At 40.1% G+C, this 17,782-nt stretch overlaps 1 protein-coding gene across 1 annotated transcript; it reads right to left on the bottom strand.

The window, feature by feature from the left end:
• Positions 1-3,930: 3,930 nt before the first annotated feature.
• Positions 3,931-17,039, bottom strand: LOC131537755 (uncharacterized). Its single transcript, XM_058771381.1, has 2 exons — positions 15,849-17,039; positions 3,931-3,951 (listed from the first exon to the last, which is right to left on the bottom strand). The coding sequence occupies exons 1-2, from the start codon at positions 17,037-17,039 to the stop codon at positions 3,931-3,933; spliced, it is 1,212 nt and encodes a 403-aa protein (XP_058627364.1).
• Positions 17,040-17,782: the final 743 nt, after the last annotated feature.

Raw genomic sequence — 17,782 nt, 5'->3', positions numbered from 1 at the left:
AGAGTTCTTTCAATATATTGCTCTTTATCAAAAGAATGAAGACTGTTAGAGTAGCTTGTAAAAACCCCATTACTGTAAATTCTGTGAAGGCTTGGCAGTAAATCTAGATGAGCAACCGTGAAAACGATTCTCAGTTTCGGTGATTTCGAATCGAATCTCCACGCTGGAAGATGCTGCTGCCCCGGTCGAGGGTAAATTGGAGACGCTAGAGAGACGAGGAGTTTGGGAGTTAACAGATCATTTGGATGATTTGGAAAACAGAGGGAGAAGGAAGAACATACGTATTGTTGGGCTTCCCGAGAATGCAGAACGTGATCGCCCTGTTAAGAGCCCATCGCGTTCCAGGCAGAGCTGTCGAGACATCGTCCCCGTATCCAAGGGCAGTTCTGGTGAGATTTCATAACTACGTGGACAAGGAACGGGTCATCACAGCAGCGAGAGAGCTGGGTAACGGCGAGCAGGCTTTGATGCTCGGAAACTCTAAGGTGAAGATTTTCCAGAATTTCTCTGCTGCGGTTTTGCGCAAACTCAAGCAATTTGACGAGGTCAAGAAGCGTCTTGAGGGCAGCCGGTGCCACTTATGCACAGCTGTGAAGAGGAAGTCAATTCTCACATTCCTTAAAAAGGAGACGGTTGAAATAGCCCTCCAACAAGAAACTCATCTTGATGATAAAGAACATCTTAAGTTGCAACAGCTGGGCTTCAGTCATGTTTTTTTTCTCTGCTATGGGAAACGATTAAGGCTTTCTCAAGGTGTCTTATAATTTCTTATACGTTTAGTAAGAGGCGGAGGCAAACATAACAGAAAGATGCAAGCCGGGCTTGAAGTCGGGTGTCTGGTGTGGTGGTTGAGAGATCTACCACTGAGCCACGTGAGTGGTAATGTTGGACCCAAACGCTTGAGGCAGTATCCCAAGAAATGTAGATTTATTTTTAAAAAACGAAGCCTTTGCAAGAATAATTCAACAGGAGTTCTTCTCAGACTGAGGTATTAACAACAGCAAAAACAATGGAAAAACTACATGGGAAAATAAAACTCCACGATGGGAAAAAACGAATTCAGAGAACAATAACAAGCAAAGAAAGGAGCTCAGGATACCTTAATTGGGGGTAGCTAGGGAGGCTTTAGCGAGACGAGGCAGGAAACACAGTGTAAAAACTCAAAAACCGAGTGAGGAACCAAGGGTAAAACACACAACTTAAATACACTGGGGGAAACAAGGCACAGGTGACCTGGATAACGCTAACAAGGCCACACGAGGAAGAACTAAGGCAGAGGAGGAGTACCTCTAGAGGCACGGAGACAACCTACGAGAGGCAGGATGCTGACAGGTCTGGGTGAATATTTTGTTAGCTGGGTCGTATACTGGCCTTCTTGCTGCTGTAATAACCAATGGCTTGCGTTCTTCCACTTTTGGGGTCAGTAGGGGCACTCGACAAGGCTGTCCATTGTCACCCCTTCTTTTTCCTTTAGTAGTAGAACCTTTGGTTGAGGAAATTAGGTCAAATTTGGGCGTACACGGTTTGACTAGAGCTAGTAGGCAGCATAAGATTAATCTTTATGCTGATGATGTCCTTGTTTTCTTATCTAAACCAGAAATATCCATAACTAATCTTATAGGCGTCATCAAAGGTTTTAGTGTCTTCTCAGGTTATAGGATTAATTTGAATAAATCTGAAGCCATGCCCCTAGGTAACCTACAAACTGTCCCTTCAGGTTCACTTCCTTTCCTATTTAAGTGGTCCCCATTGGGCTTTGTCTATCTGGGACTACATATAACCCCTAAATTCGACCAGATGTTCAAGTCAAATTTTACTCCTCTTTTTAATCGTATTAAACTTGATCTAGAAAGATGGAATACTCTCCCTATTTCTTGGCTGGGGCACATTGCTCTTTTGAAAATGACTGTTCTCCCAAGATTATTATATCCGATTCAGATGATTCCTGATGTCTCTTCAAACTGTTTTCCTCTGAGAGCGCTGCACCAACATCAGATGTTCAACTACACTGATATTCTATGTCAAAACAAGCTCCTTCTCTACTGATTATGTTTTTTCTTCTTGAATCCATGGAAAGAAGTAGAAACACTTAAATAACACACGTAAATATCAGGTATGATTTCCTTGTTTCACTTGTTGAACAGAATCTGTTGCAGGAATGACTCAAAGTCTGTTCACATCTCTGTGGTTAGATCAGTGTGCACAATAATGTGTCTTTGACCTTCATTATGTATGTTTTGATTATACTGTGTTGTAAATAAAATACAAATAATTAAAAAACTTTTTCAATCTCCTCACATTCTCTCTTACCTGCCTCAAAGTCACAGTCACACTGATGGGCCATTAGGGGAGGGCCCTTTGTCTCTCAGGTGAAAATCACTTAATATTCATGGCCATTGCCACTCCCTCGCATATAGACCCTCGATCACAAAACATGTCTTGAAAATTTTAAATCAATATATTGTTTTCTGTGAATGAGTAAGCAGAATGATTTTCACATAATTTTGAAGTAAATATTCTAGGCTACAAGACCGATTACTCAAAAGTCTTGGTCAGGACTATTTAGTATGGGTTTTAAGGCCTTATTTCAGCTACATTTTTTTTCCCAAAACTTACTAACCACGCATAATATTTTTTTTCTAAAAAATGCAAACATGTACATCCATCTTGGTCACATATTATTGTAGCACAGTTTGTGCTGAATACAAAAAAAATTACATGTTGGTCAATAGTATGTTTTAAGTTGCTGAAATAAGCACAAATATCAGGGCATGTCAAAACATCTCAAGGGCCCCAAAATGACCTCGGACCCCAGAGGGTTAACTGTGAGTGATCCCTAAAATCAGAGTGATGATAGATGAATGCCACAGATGTACAAGAACCAAACGCTGATTGGAAGCCTAAACGTCACAAAAACTATAAACTGGTTCTTCAAATCTGATTGGTTAATCACAACGTTGTTCCAGGAACATGTCGCATTTGGTCAAATTATTGAATTATTGGTCAGATTATTACGGAAGTCACGGAAAACATTTTGAAATTGATGGATGAAAAGTTGAGTCCACTAAAACTAGATGAGCAACCGTGAAAAACGATTCTCAGTTTCGGTGATTTCGAATCGAATCTCCACGCTGGAAGATGCTGCTGCCCCGGTCGAGGGTAAATTGGAGACGCTAGAGAGACGAGGAGTTTGGGAGTTAACAGATCATTTGGATGATTTGGAAAACAGAGGGAGAAGGAAGAACATACGTATTGTTGGGCTTCCCGAGAATGCAGAACGTGATCGCCCTGTTAAGAGCCCATCGCGTTCCAGGCAGAGCTGTCGAGACATCGTCCCCGTATCCAAGGGCAGTTCTGGTGAGATTTCATAACTACGTGGACAAGGAACGGGTCATCACAGCAGCGAGAGAGCTGGGTAACGGCGAGCAGGCTTTGATGCTCGGAAACTCTAAGGTGAAGATTTTCCAGAATTTCTCTGCTGCGGTTTTGCGCAAACTCAAGCAATTTGACGAGGTCAAGAAGCGTCTTGAGGGCAGCCGGTGCCACTTATGCACAGCTGTGAAGAGGAAGTCAATTCTCACATTCCTTAAAAAGGAGACGGTTGAAATAGCCCTCCAACAAGAAACTCATCTTGATGATAAAGAACATCTTAAGTTGCAACAGCTGGGCTTCAGTCATGTTTTTTTTCTCTGCTATGGGAAACGATTAAGGCTTTCTCAAGGTGTCTTATAATTTCTTATACGTTTAGTAAGAGGCGGAGGCAAACATAACAGAAAGATGCAAGCCGGGCTTGAAGTCGGGTGTCTGGTGTGGTGGTTGAGAGATCTACCACTGAGCCACGTGAGTGGTAATGTTGGACCCAAACGCTTGAGGCAGTATCCCAAGAAATGTAGATTTATTTTTAAAAAACGAAGCCTTTGCAAGAATAATTCAACAGGAGTTCTTCTCAGACTGAGGTATTAACAACAGCAAAAACAATGGAAAAACTACATGGGAAAATAAAAACTCCACGATGGGAAAAAACGAATTCAGAGAACAATAACAAGCAAAGAAAGGAGCTCAGGATACCTTACTTGGGGGTAGCTAGGGAGGCTTTAGCGAGACGAGGCAGGAAACACAGTGTAAAAACTCAAAAACCGAGTGAGGAACCAAGGGTAAAACACACAACTTAAATACACTGGGGGAAACAAAGCACAGGTGACCTGGATAACGCTAACAAGGCCACACGAGGAAGAACTAAGGCAGAGGAGGAGTACCTCTAGAGGCACGGAGACAACCTACGAGAGGCAGGATGCTGACAGGTCTGGGTGAATATTTTGTTAGCTGGGTCGTATACTGGCCTTCTTGCTGCTGTAATAACCAATGGCTTGCGCTCTTCCACTTTTGGGGTCAGTAGGGGCACTCGACAAGGCTGTCCATTGTCACCCCTTCTTTTTCCTTTAGTAGTAGAACCTTTGGTTGAGGAAATTAGGTCAAATTTGGGCATACATGGTTTGACTAGAGCTAGTAGGCAGCATAAGATTAATCTTTATGCTGATGATGTCCTTGTTTTCTTATCTAAACCAGAAATATCCATAACTAATCTTATAGGCGTCATCAAAGGTTTTAGTGTCTTCTCAGGTTATAGGATTAATTTGAATAAATCTGAAGCCATGCCCCTAGGTAACCTACAAACTGTCCCTTCAGGTTCACTTCCTTTCCTATTTAAGTGGTCCCCATTGGGCTTTGTCTATCTGGGACTACATATAACCCCTAAATTCGACCAGATGTTCAAGTCAAATTTTACTCCTCTTTTTAATCGTATTAAACTTGATCTAGAAAGATGGAATACTCTCCCTATTTCTTGGCTGGGGCGCATTGCTCTTTTGAAAATGACTGTTCTCCCAAGATTATTATATCCGATTCAGATGATTCCAGTTCTTTTCTTGGAGAAAACATTTAAAGACCTAGACAGATGGTTCGATTCTTTTATATGGGCTAATAAAATGGCTGGATATAGAGTTCTTTCAATATATTGCTCTTTATCAAAAGAATGAAGACTGTTAAAGTAGCTTGTAAAAACCCCATTACTGTAAATTCTGTGAAGGCTTGGCAGTAAATCATGCTTAACATCGCTTTATACTCCAATATGTAATAATCTAGATTTTCCCCCAGGTGTCAGTGAGTCATGTTTTCGACAGTGGGCTCTTATATGGGACTTTCTAAACTAAAAGATATTTTTTATAGTAATACTCCTATGGCTTTTAGTCAGATTTCCCAAAAATACAAGCCATTTACAAATAAGAAATGATATTCAAAAGGACACAACACTTCTTTCTGATGCAAAATCGAGAAGCAGCTTTCTGAAATGCACTTAATTAAATCTATAAATTTATTTTATGGTGTGTTATCGGAGTATATTGACACATCCACTCATTTTTTTGAAACGATTTGGGAAAGGGAACTTAATATTCAAGTATCAGATGAAGATTGGAGTATGGTTTGGAAAAATGCAAAGAGTCTGAGTATATGTAATAAAGTAAGAGCTATCCAGCTCAAGATTCTTCACAGAGCTCACATAGATTTAGGGCTGATTGCTCTCCTTTCTGTCCCAAATGTAAGACAGAAATGGGTAGTCTTACTCATTGTTTGTGGTTCTGTAACAAGATACAGAGGTTCTGGTGGGGGGTTTCTGAAGAACTGAATACAATTTTGGGTGTTTCATTGGTTCCAGATCCAGCGTCTTATTTACTGGGAATGTCTCCTCCCGTAGGTCAAAATTAGTGCAAAATTAGGCTTTTTTAAAATTTTCTCATTTTCAGTGGAAAAAAATGTATACTTTTCCAATGGATCTCAGATAAAGCTCCCTCCGTTAGGATGTGGCATCAAACTATTCTTGAATATCTGTCGCTAGATTACCTGACTTGTATTGTACATAAGACTGGAGTGTTTCATAAAATTTGGGAACCTTTTCTGACAAATGTTGATCTTGACATTGCTTCCATCCTGACAAGAGGATTCATCTAAGGGTGTCATGGCTGATTTTGTCAGTTGTACTATCATGTTTAATCTTTCTCATTGTCAGTACTTCAGTATTCTTTTATTTTCCCCCGACTTACTGAATTTCCATGTATACGCACATGTAACCCTCACTTTTTGTGTGTGAGCTGAAATGTTTTTTCTGTGTGTGCGTTTTTTTACCTGTTGATGTCATTATATTATCATTATTTTGTAAGGATGTTATTTCTTTATAAAGTGAAAATTAATAAAAAAAATATATACTGTATTTAACTTTTTTTTTTTTTTTTTTTTTTTTTTTTTTTTACCTTGTTTGTAACAAAAACTTATGAGGTAATAACCAAACACTTTCCCACTCAGGATTTCTAACACATTTAGACCAATAAGCAAAAGAGCAAGGCTTAGTAGTAACCTCAGTAATATCAGTTTGATTACGGGCATATCAACCAATATCACATCTCTAAATAAGGAAACAATACCCAAATTAATTGCAGAGAGAACAAGAGAGAATTCCTTGGGAGTCACAGGAAAATTACAGGTGCATCTCAATAAATTAGAATGTCGTGAAAAGTTCATTTTTCTTGTAACTTATTTCAAAAGTGCAACTTTCAAAACATTTCAAAACTTTTTTTTGGTTTTAATTTTGATGATTAGAGCTTACAGCTCATGAAAGTCAAAAATAAGTATCTCAAAATATTAGAATATTTACATTTGAGTTTCAATAAATGACCATCCCTACAGTATAAATTCTGGATATCTCTTGTTCTTTGAAACCACAATAATGGGGAAGACTGCTGACTTGGCAATGATCCAGAAGACGAACATTGACACCCTCCACAGAAGGCCATTACTGAAAGGTGTGGCTGTTTACAGAGTGCTGTATCAAAGCATATTAAATGCAAAGTCGACTGGAAAGAAGAATTTATGTAGGAAAAGATGCACAAGCAACAGGGATGACAGCAAGCTTGAGAATACAGTCAAGCAAAGCTGATTCAAACACTTGAGAGAGCTTCACAAGGAGTGGACTGAAGCTGGAGTCAGTGCGTCAAGAGTCACCACGCTCAGACGTCTTCGAAAAGGGCTACCAAGCCACTTCTGAAGCAGAGACAACGTCAGAAGCATCTTACCTGGGCTGTGGAGAAAAAGAACTGGGCCCGTATTCTTAAAGATTCTAAGAATCCTCTCAGAGAGCTCCTAATTTAGCTTACAAATTTCTAACTAGGAGTCTTAGCTTAAAAGTGATCCAGGACCAATCTGAGAGCAACTCTGACCGAGGAAAAGACAAAAACTTTTATCTTAGTGAGGAGGCGGGCTGACCCGTTGCTAGCTATGACACAGTCTTTTGAAGACCGTGATTGGTTGGTTGTTCAAGAAGGAAATTAAACAGCGTTTTAAGAGTAGGGTTTATTTTAAGCCTTCAGGCGTAATTTTTCCTGTTTTACCGTACTCTCTCTCTCTCACACACACACACATTATATATGTGTATATATTCTTTCTTTTTATTTACCTGTCATACTTAACGTATTTTATTGGAAATGAACAGCGACACAATAAGGTTCTGAAAGTGCTGTCAGGTACAGACCTAATTCATCGCTGCTGCATAGTTGCATTTTTCCAGTTGCCAAGTATGTTAATGTAGTTAATGTAGTGATTTACTTCCATTTCTGGTGCTATGGCATTTCTGCGCGGTGTCTGAGATGTTAGCGTGTGTCTAATAAGATCGGTCACAAACATGATCCCTGCACGATCTAATGTGTAGCATCTTAGGTAACGCTTTATAATAACAGTACATGAATTATCATGTACTAATACCTTAATTAATAATTACTTGACTATGAACTAATGAAGAGTTGAGACATGTATTAATCAAGAACTAATTTAACTACGACATGAGTCATATGAATTACCGCATGAATAACACCACCTTAATTACATGTTAGTTCCTGCATGTTAGTTAATGTATTAATTAACACTTTGGGGTAAACTAAATCAAACATGCTCTAGAAGAAAGATTCATGAAAATGGCACACTGCAAAATTGTTTATAAATTTGCCACCTGCAGCTATGTCATAAACATCAGTGAATGAAAGTGGATTTCTTGCAATATTTACATTTAACCGAACTCATCCAACGCACAATGATGCATTCATAATTAAAAACAACTTCATCTCATCCTGTTTCGAGTGATTCCACTGCTGCCCTCCTACAATAATGTATTCATTAAGCAGATGCAATTTTCCAAATTAAAATCAGTGTTAGCGTAGAGTTGATGGTTATGTTATGGATTGGTTTACTGTCTTTATATCATAATAATGCACTGAAATCAGACGTTTGTCTTGTGTTCTTGCTCTTCTTTTGGGCCACTATTACCCCTTCAAAATGTTAACCTTAGTAGTGAATAGGGAGTACACAGTGTCAAGATGATTAATGACCCTTGATTTATGGCTTTTTCCCTCCCCCACACGGCCCACCCACATAGCGACCACCCAGGTCGTGTTGACCCCTTGACCCCGTTAAGAAAAGAAAATCTGTGTGTAGACGGAAATAGGTCTCGTATCTGATATCTAAACTAGGACAATATTAATAATATAACGTAAATGTCTCGAATAAAGATGACTGGTGGGTTGAAGCCGTGTTTTATTAAAAATCAAGCAAATTAGCAGAAATATAGACAAAGAGACAGCAAAAAAAACTAGGGAAATAAAGGATAGAGAAAAAATTAAATAAAAGAAAATAAAAATACACTTAAAAACATGCATGACCTTTACATTACTCAAATATTTTGAGGACAGAACACAAACGGACAGTTTTGATAGCCCTTCTATTAGTGCTACTTTGAATAGTACAAATATAGCTTTCCAATTCTTTATAAAACACTGTGCAACAGGGTTTTCTGTTAGACAATGTACACTTATGAATGTGAAACTTGACTAATAAAATAAATATATTAATGACAAAAGCTTCATTATTCACATTATCTAAAAACTACATTTTCAAAATGCTAAATAAAATTAACAAGTACCTTTTCTGTGATAAACACAGAGACGTCGTACCATAACTTTTTAACAAAACTACAGTGCCAGAAGATGAGGGGTACAGTTTCCAAGTGCAAAGAGCAAAAAGAGCAGTTAACATCAATATCCTTCTTAAACTTACAAAGAAAATATTTAACAGGATAGAATTTATGAATAATTTTGAAAGAAATGTATTTTAATTCAATCCAATTCAAGTTTTTTTTTTTTACCTTGTTTGTAACAAAAAACTTATAAGGTAATAACCAAACACTTTCCCACTCAGGATTTCTAACAAATTTAGACCAATAAGCAAAAGAGCAAGGCTTAGTAGTAACCTCAGTAATATCAGTTTGATTACGGGCATATCAACCAATATCACATCTCTAAATAAGGAAACAATACCCAAATTAATTGCAGAGAGAACAAGAGAGAATTCCTTGGGAGTCACAGGAAAATTACAGGTGCATCTCAATAAATTAGAATGTCGTGAAAAAGTTCATTTTTTCTTGTAACTTATTTCAAAAAGTGCAACTTTCAAAACATTTCAAAAGGTTTTTTTTTTGGTTTTAATTTTGATGATTAGAGCTTACAGCTCATGAAAGTCAAAAATAAGTATCTCAAAGTATTAGAATATTTACATTTGAGTTTCAATAAATGACCATCCCTACAGTATAAATTCTGGATATCTCTTGTTCTTTGAAACCACAATAATGGGGAAGACTGCTGACTTGGCAATGATCCAGAAGACGAACATTGACACCCTCCACAGAAGGCCATTACTGAAAGGTGTGGCTGTTTACAGAGTGCTGTATCAAAGCATATTAAATGCAAAGTCGACTGGAAAGAAGAATTTATGTAGGAAAAGGTGCACAAGCAACAGGGATGACAGCAAGCTTGAGAATACAGTCAAGCAAAGCTGATTCAAACACTTGAGAGAGCTTCACAAGGAGTGGACTGAAGCTGGAGTCAGTGCGTCAAGAGTCACCACGCTCAGACGTCTTCGAAAAGGGCTACCAAGCCACTTCTGAAGCAGAGACAACGTCAGAAGCATCTTACCTGGGCTGTGGAGAAAAAGAACTGGGCCCGTATTCTTAAAGATTCTAAGAATCCTCTCAGAGAGCTCCTAATTTAGCTTACAAATTTCTAACTAGGAGTCTTAGCTTAAAAGTGATCCAGGACCAATCTGAGAGCAACTCTGACCGAGGAAAAGACAAAAACTTTTATCTTAGTGAGGAGGCGGGGCTGACCCCGTTGCTAGCTATGACACAGTCTTTTGAAGACCGTGATTGGTTGGTTGTTCAAGAAGGAAATTGAACAGCGTTTTAAGAGTAGGGTTTATTTTAAGCCTTCAGGCGTAATTTTTCCTGTTTTACCGTACTCTCTCTCTCTCTCACACACACACACACACACACACACACACATTATATATGTGTATATATTCTTTTTTATTTACCTGTCATACTTAACGTATTTTATTGGAAATGAACAGCGACACAATAAGGTTCTGAAAGTGCTGTCAGGTACAGACCTAATTCATCGCTGCTGCATAGTTGCATTTTTCCAGTTGCCAAGTATGTTAATGTAGTTAATGTAGTGATTTACTTCCATTTCTGGTGCTATGGCATTTCTGCGCGGTGTCTGAGATGTTAGCGTGTGTCTAATAAGATCGGTCACAAACATGATCCCTGCACGATCTAATGTGTAGCATCTTAGGTAACGCTTTATAATAACAGTACATGAATTATCATGTACTAATACCTTAATTAATAATTACTTGACTATGAACTAATGAAGAGTTGAGACATGTATTAATCAAGAACTAATTTAACTACGACATGAGTCATATGAATTACCGCATGAATAACACCACCTTAATTACATGTTAGTTCCTGCATGTTAGTTAATGTATTAATTAACACTTTGGGGTAAACTAAATCAAACATGCTCTAGAAGAAAGATTCATGAAAATGGCACACTGCAAAATTGTTTATAAATTTGCCACCTGCAGCTATGTCATAAACATCAGTGAATGAAAGTGGATTTCTTGCAATATTTACGTTTAACCTAACTCATCCAACGCACAATGATGCATTCATAATTAAAAACAACTTCATCTCATCCTGTTTCGAGTGATTCCACTGCTGCCCTCCTACAATAATGTATTCATTAAGCAGATGCAATTTTCCAAATTAAAATCAGTGTTAGCGTAGAGTTGATGGTTATGTTATGGATTGGTTTACTGTCTTTATATCATAATAATGCACTGAAATCAGACGTTTGTCTTGTGTTCTTGCTCTTCTTTTGGGCCACTATTACCCCTTCAAAATGTTAACCTTAGTAGTGAATAGGAGTACACAGTGTCAAGATGATTAATGACCCTTGATTTATGGCTTTTATCCTCCCCACACGGCCCACCCACATAGCGACCACCCAGGTCGTGTTGACCCCTTGACCCCGTTAAGAAAAGAAAATCTGTGTGTAGACGGAAATAGGTCTCGTATCTGATATCTAAACTAGGACAATATTAATAATATAACGTAAATGTCTCGAATAAAGATGACTGGTGGGTTGAAGCCGTGTTTTATTAAAAATCAAGCAAATTAGCAGAAATATAGACAAAGAGACAGCAAAAAAAAAACTAATATTTAAGCTAAACAAACATTTGCGATTGTGAAAAATGAAGAGAATTAAGACGTGTTAAAAACTGCTGACCGCATGTTTTCTTAAAGAAGAGCAGACAATCATGACAACTCTCAGTTGGTGTTGTGCGTGTTTCCCCAAGATCAAAACTTTTGGTCAGATGAATACCTAAATCATGTGTCTGTGTGTTGGTGCAGACCGTCTAAAACGGACAATAACATGCACCTTTCAATGAATCAACTACATGACATTTGTGATTTACTTATTAAAGTCACGTTTAGAGACGCGTACAAAGAAAATATTGTTTTCACACCATCTTCAAATTGTAATGCGTAACTGTATGAGCTCTAAATGAAATAGATGTACATGTAACAGAGAAAACAGTAAGATCGAGGCCTTGTGTCGCGTGGCCTCTTTGTAGACAGACCAGTAATATGTACACCACAATGTCCGTTTAAACACTCTCTTGACTTTCCTTTAATTATCTTATACTGTATTTGTTCTCGTTTTCACTCGCCGCATGATTGACCAAACTCTGAGGATGGTCTTCAACTAAAAAAACTGTACAAAAACAATGAAAAAAGTATAGAGTGGTATCAACTATTGGGGAGGGCCGTCAAAATCAACACTAAAACTAAAAACATTAAATATATTTAAAAGAGAGTATTTCAGTATTAGGTATTTGTTATACCGATACATATTTCCTGTATAAAAGACTACATCTGTGACCTTTTCATGGGCATGTAGTTTAACGTTATGGTTCTTAATTGCGGTCACATTACAACAAGTCGACATAGTCCCTCTGCCAAAAGTAGACAAAACAGAAAAATTTTAGCTACAGGCAGATGCTTATACTTATGCTTATAAGGGTAGCACGCATAGGCGTAATATTTAATAGCAAAAACTTTGAAAGAAACGAGTCGTTGGTATGACAAATAAAATGTGAATATCGTCATCAGCTATCTTGAACAAGAGGTCTAAATCTAGTGACGTAAGGAAAAGTATACACAAATGCCCACGAGCGTAATTGTCTGTATTCATACGGCGATTTTCTTAGAAACTGTGTCTCTTGAGATACATAGGGTTTTTTTTTGTTCTCACAAAATTCCTCGATATTTTGTGTCTGTAACCTTTTCAAGAAGGCGTACAACATCAACTTTACTGAATGTGTGGCTTTCAGAGCGATGGCTAGATATGCTTCAGTTGTATGTGTAAATCAACAAGACTTATCATCCTACATATATGGATATGGATAATTGTCCTAAAAAGTAATACGGACTTAGTCAAACACTCTCAAGTCGAAATTTTCTTAATTTCATTTATTTCTATAAACACTGAATGCTGACTGCTCTAAGAGAGAGAAGGCCTCACCTACAGTCATTGTAATGACAATAAAGCTCAACTTGACTTGACTTGACTTGACTTGACTTGACTTGACTTGACTTGACTTGACTTGACTTGACTTGACTTGACTTGACTTGACTTGACTTGACTTGACTTGACTTGACTTGACTTGACTTGACTTGACTTGACTTGACTTGACTTGACTTGACTTGACTTGACTTGACTTGACTTGACTTGACTTGACTTGACTTGACTTGACTTGACTTGACTTGACTTGACTTGACTTGACTTGACTTGACTTGACTTGACTTGACTTGACTTGACTTGACTTGACTTGACTTGACTTGACTTGACTTGACTTGACTTGACTTGACTTGACTTGACTTGACTTGACTTGACTTGACTTGACTTGACTTGACTTGACTTGACTTGACTTGACTTGACTTGACTTGACTTGACTTGACTTGACTTGACTTGACTTGACTTGACTTGACTTGACTTGACTTGACTTGACTTGACTTGACTTGACTTGACTTGACTTGACTTGACTTGACTTGACTTGACTTGACTTGACTTGACTTGACTTGACTTGACTTGACTTGACTTGACTTGACTTGACTTGACTTGACTTGACTTGACTTGACTTGACTTGACTTGACTTGACTTGACTTGACTTGACTTGACTTGACTTGACTTGACTTGACTTGACTTGACTTGACTTGACTTGACTTGACTTGACTTGACTTGACTTGACTTGACTTGACTTGACTTGACTTGACTTGACTTGACTTGACTTGACTTGACTTGACTTGACTTGACTTGACTTGACTTGACTTGACTTGACTTGACTTGACTTGACTTGACTTGACTTGACTTGACTTGACTTGACTTGACTTGACTTGACTTGACTTGACTTGACTTGACTTGACTTGACTTGACTTGACTTGACTTGACTTGACTTGACTTGACTTGACTTGACTTGACTTGACTTGACTTGACTTGACTTGACTTGACTTGACTTGACTTGACTTGACTTGACTTGACTTGACTTGACTTGACTTGACTTGACTTGACTTGACTTGACTTGACTTGACTTGACTTGACTTGACTTGACTTGACTTGACTTGACTTGACTTGACTTGACTTGACTTGACTTGACTTGACTTGACTTGACTTGACTTGACTTGACTTGACTTGACTTGACTTGACTTGACTTGACTTGACTTGACTTGACTTGACTTGACTTGACTTGACTTGACTTGACTTGACTTGACTTGACTTGACTTGACTTGACTTGACTTGACTTGACTTGACTTGACTTGACTTGACTTGACTTGACTTGACTTGACTTGACTTGACTTGACTTGACTTGACTTGACTTGACTTGACTTGACTTGACTTGACTTGACTTGACTTGACTTGACTTGACTTGACTTGACTTGACTTGACTTGACTTGACTTGACTTGACTTGACTTGACTTGACTTGACTTGACTTGACTTGACTTGACTTGACTTGACTTGACTTGACTTGACTTGACTTGACTTGACTTGACTTGACTTGACTTGACTTGACTTGACTTGACTTGACTTGACTTGACTTGACTTGACTTGACTTGACTTGACTTGACTTGACTTGACTTGACTTGACTTGACTTGACTTGACTTGACTTGACTTGACTTGACTTGACTTGACTTGACTTGACTTGACTTGACTTGACTTGACTTGACTTGACTTGACTTGACTTGACTTGACTTGACTTGACTTGACTTGACTTGACTTGACTTGACTTGACTTGACTTGACTTGACTTGACTTGACTTGACTTGACTTGACTTGACTTGACTTGACTTGACTTGACTTGACTTGACTTGACTTGACTTGACTTGACTTGACTTGACTTGACTTGACTTGACTTGACTTGACTTGACTTGACTTGACTTGACTTGACTTGACTTGACTTGACTTGACTTGACTTGACTTGACTTGACTTGACTTGACTTGACTTGACTTGACTTGACTTGACTTGACTTGACTTGACTTGTATAAATCGCTTATACTAATATCATTCAGGCTTAATTAATTATCAAGATAAATCTATCCGATGTTTGATAGGGAGCCAGTGCACTGTTGACAGAACCGGGCTAATATGGTCATACTTCCTGGTTCTAGTAAGGACTCTAGCTGCTGCATTTTGGGCCAACTGTAGTTTGTTGATCAAGCATACAGAACAACCACTCAGTAAAGCATTACAATAGTCTAACCTCAAGGTCATAAACGCATGAATTAGCATTTCTGCATTGGACATTGAAAGCATAGGTCGCAATTTAGATATGTTTTTGAGATGGAAAAACGCTGTTTTACAGATGCTAGAAACATGGCTTTCAAATGAAAGATTGCTATCAAACAGCACACCTAAGTTCCTAACTGATAGAAGAATTAGGACTAAGTGTTATAGATGTTCAAACAAGTACAGGAACATTTTAAGACCGATAATTAACACCTCTGTTTTTTCAGAATTTAGCAGTAAGTTTTTATATTGACTATACATTCCGTTAATTTCTCAATTTGGTGTGTTTCACTGGGCCGTGAAGAAATATAGAGCTGAGTATCATCAGCATAACAGTGAAAGCTAACACCATGTCTCCTGATAATATCTCCCATGGGTAACATGTAAAGTGTGAAAAGTAACGGCCCTAGTACTGAGCCTTGAGGTACTGCATACTGCACTTGTGATCGATATGATACCTCTTCATTCACTGCTACGAACTGATGGCGGTCAGATAAGTCACCAGCCGCTGTTCGTGGCTCCTCGCAAGTGCCCGCCAGTGCCTGCTCCACAAAGGCGGCCCCACCATGGCCTCCAGAGTCCCCTGATCCACCATGGCCTCCGGAGTCCTGTGATCCACCATGGCCTCCAGAGTCCCCTGATCCACCATGGCCTCCAGAGTCCCCTGATCCACCATGGCCTCCAGAGTCCCCTGATCCACCATGGCCTCCAGAGTCCCCTGATCCACCATGGCCTCCAGAGTCCCCTGATCCACCATGGCCTCCAGAGTCCCCTGATCCACCATGGCCTCCAGAGTCCCCTGATCCACCATGGCCTCCAGAGTCCCCTGATCCACCATGGCCTCCAGAGTCCCCTGATCCACCATGGCCTCCAGAGTCCCCTGATCCACCATGGCCTCCAGAGTCCCCTGATCCACCATGGCCTCCAGAGTCCCCTGATCCACCATGGCCTCCAGAGTCCCCTGATCCACCATGGCCTCCAGAGTCCCCTGATCCACCATGGCCTCCAGAGTCCCCTGATCCACCATGGCCTCCAGAGTCCCCTGATCCACCATGGCCTCCAGAGTCCCCTGATCCACCATGGCCTCCAGAGTCCCCTGATCCACCATGGCCTCCAGAGTCCCCTGATCCACCATGGCCTCCAGAGTCCCCTGATCCACCATGGCCTCCAGAGTCCCCTGATCCACCATGGCCTCCAGAGTCCCCTGATCCACCATGGCCTCCAGAGTCCCCTGATCCACCATGGCCTCCAGAGTCCCCTGATCCACCATGGCCTCCAGAGTCCCCTGATCCACCATGGCCTCCAGAGTCCCCTGATCCACCATGGCCTCCAGAGTCCCCTGATCCACCATGGCCTCCAGAGTCCCCTGATCCACCATGGCCTCCAGAGTCCCCTGATCCACCATGGCCTCCAGAGTCCCCTGATCCACCATGGCCTCCAGAGTCCCCTGATCCACCATGGCCTCCAGAGTCCCCTGATCCACCATGGCCTCCAGAGTCCCCTGATCCACCATGGCCTCCAGAGTCCCCTGATCCACCATGGCCTCCAGAGTCCCCTGATCCACCATGGCCTCCAGAGTCCCCTGATCCACCATGGCCTCCAGAGTCCCCTGATCCACCATGGCCTCCAGAGTCCCCTGATCCACCATGGCCTCCAGAGTCCCCTGATCCACCATGGCCTCCAGAGTCCCCTGATCCACCATGGCCTCCGGAGTCCTGTGATCCGCCATGGCCGCCGGACTCCCCTGATCCACCATTGCCGCCCGAGTCCCCTGATCCGCGATGGCTGTGTCTCCTGGTCCCTAGAGGCCTCCAGAGCGCCCACCCCCTTGCGGGAGGGGGGAGTGATGTCAGTCCTGTCTTCCCGTGTCTTGTGTTTCCCCTCCTCTCGTGCCCTTATTTGGTCTTCCTGTTCCTGTACTTGTTTGTCATCATTAGTTTATTAGTCCCCAGCCGTGTGTGATTGTTCCCCACCTGTTTCAGTTCTGCTCATCTGATTTCCTTGTGTTTATAAGCCCTGTGTTTCCCTGTCTCCACGTCGGTTGTTGGTTGTTAATTGTTATTCGTGTGTAATTTGTGTCCTGCTTTCCTTTGCTCCTGAGTTCCAAATAAAGTCTGTGTTGGAAGAAACTCCTGGTCCCCGCGTTTCCCTGGCTCCAGCAGGACCGTGACACAGTCAGTGATGAAATAAGTATAAGAAACTAATTGCAAGCAATAGAACAAAAAACTACAATAAATAAGAAACGCTACATACATTGTGTAAATTAATTAGTCTTCACTGTGTTATATCTATCTATCTATCTATCTATCTATCTATCTATCTATCTATCTATCTATCTATCTATCTATCTATCTATCTATCTATCTATCTATCTATCTATCTATCTATCTATCTATCTATCTATCTATCTATCTATCTATCTATCTATCTATCTATCTATCTATCTATCTATCTATCTATCTATCTATCTATCTATCTATCTATCTATCTATCTATCTA

Source organism: Onychostoma macrolepis, chromosome 03, assembly GCF_012432095.1.
Source record: "Onychostoma macrolepis isolate SWU-2019 chromosome 03, ASM1243209v1, whole genome shotgun sequence".
Taxonomy (NCBI): domain Eukaryota; kingdom Metazoa; phylum Chordata; class Actinopteri; order Cypriniformes; family Cyprinidae; genus Onychostoma; species Onychostoma macrolepis.
The sequence above is the reverse complement of the archived record's forward strand: the minus strand, read 5'-3'. Positions and strand labels throughout refer to the sequence as shown.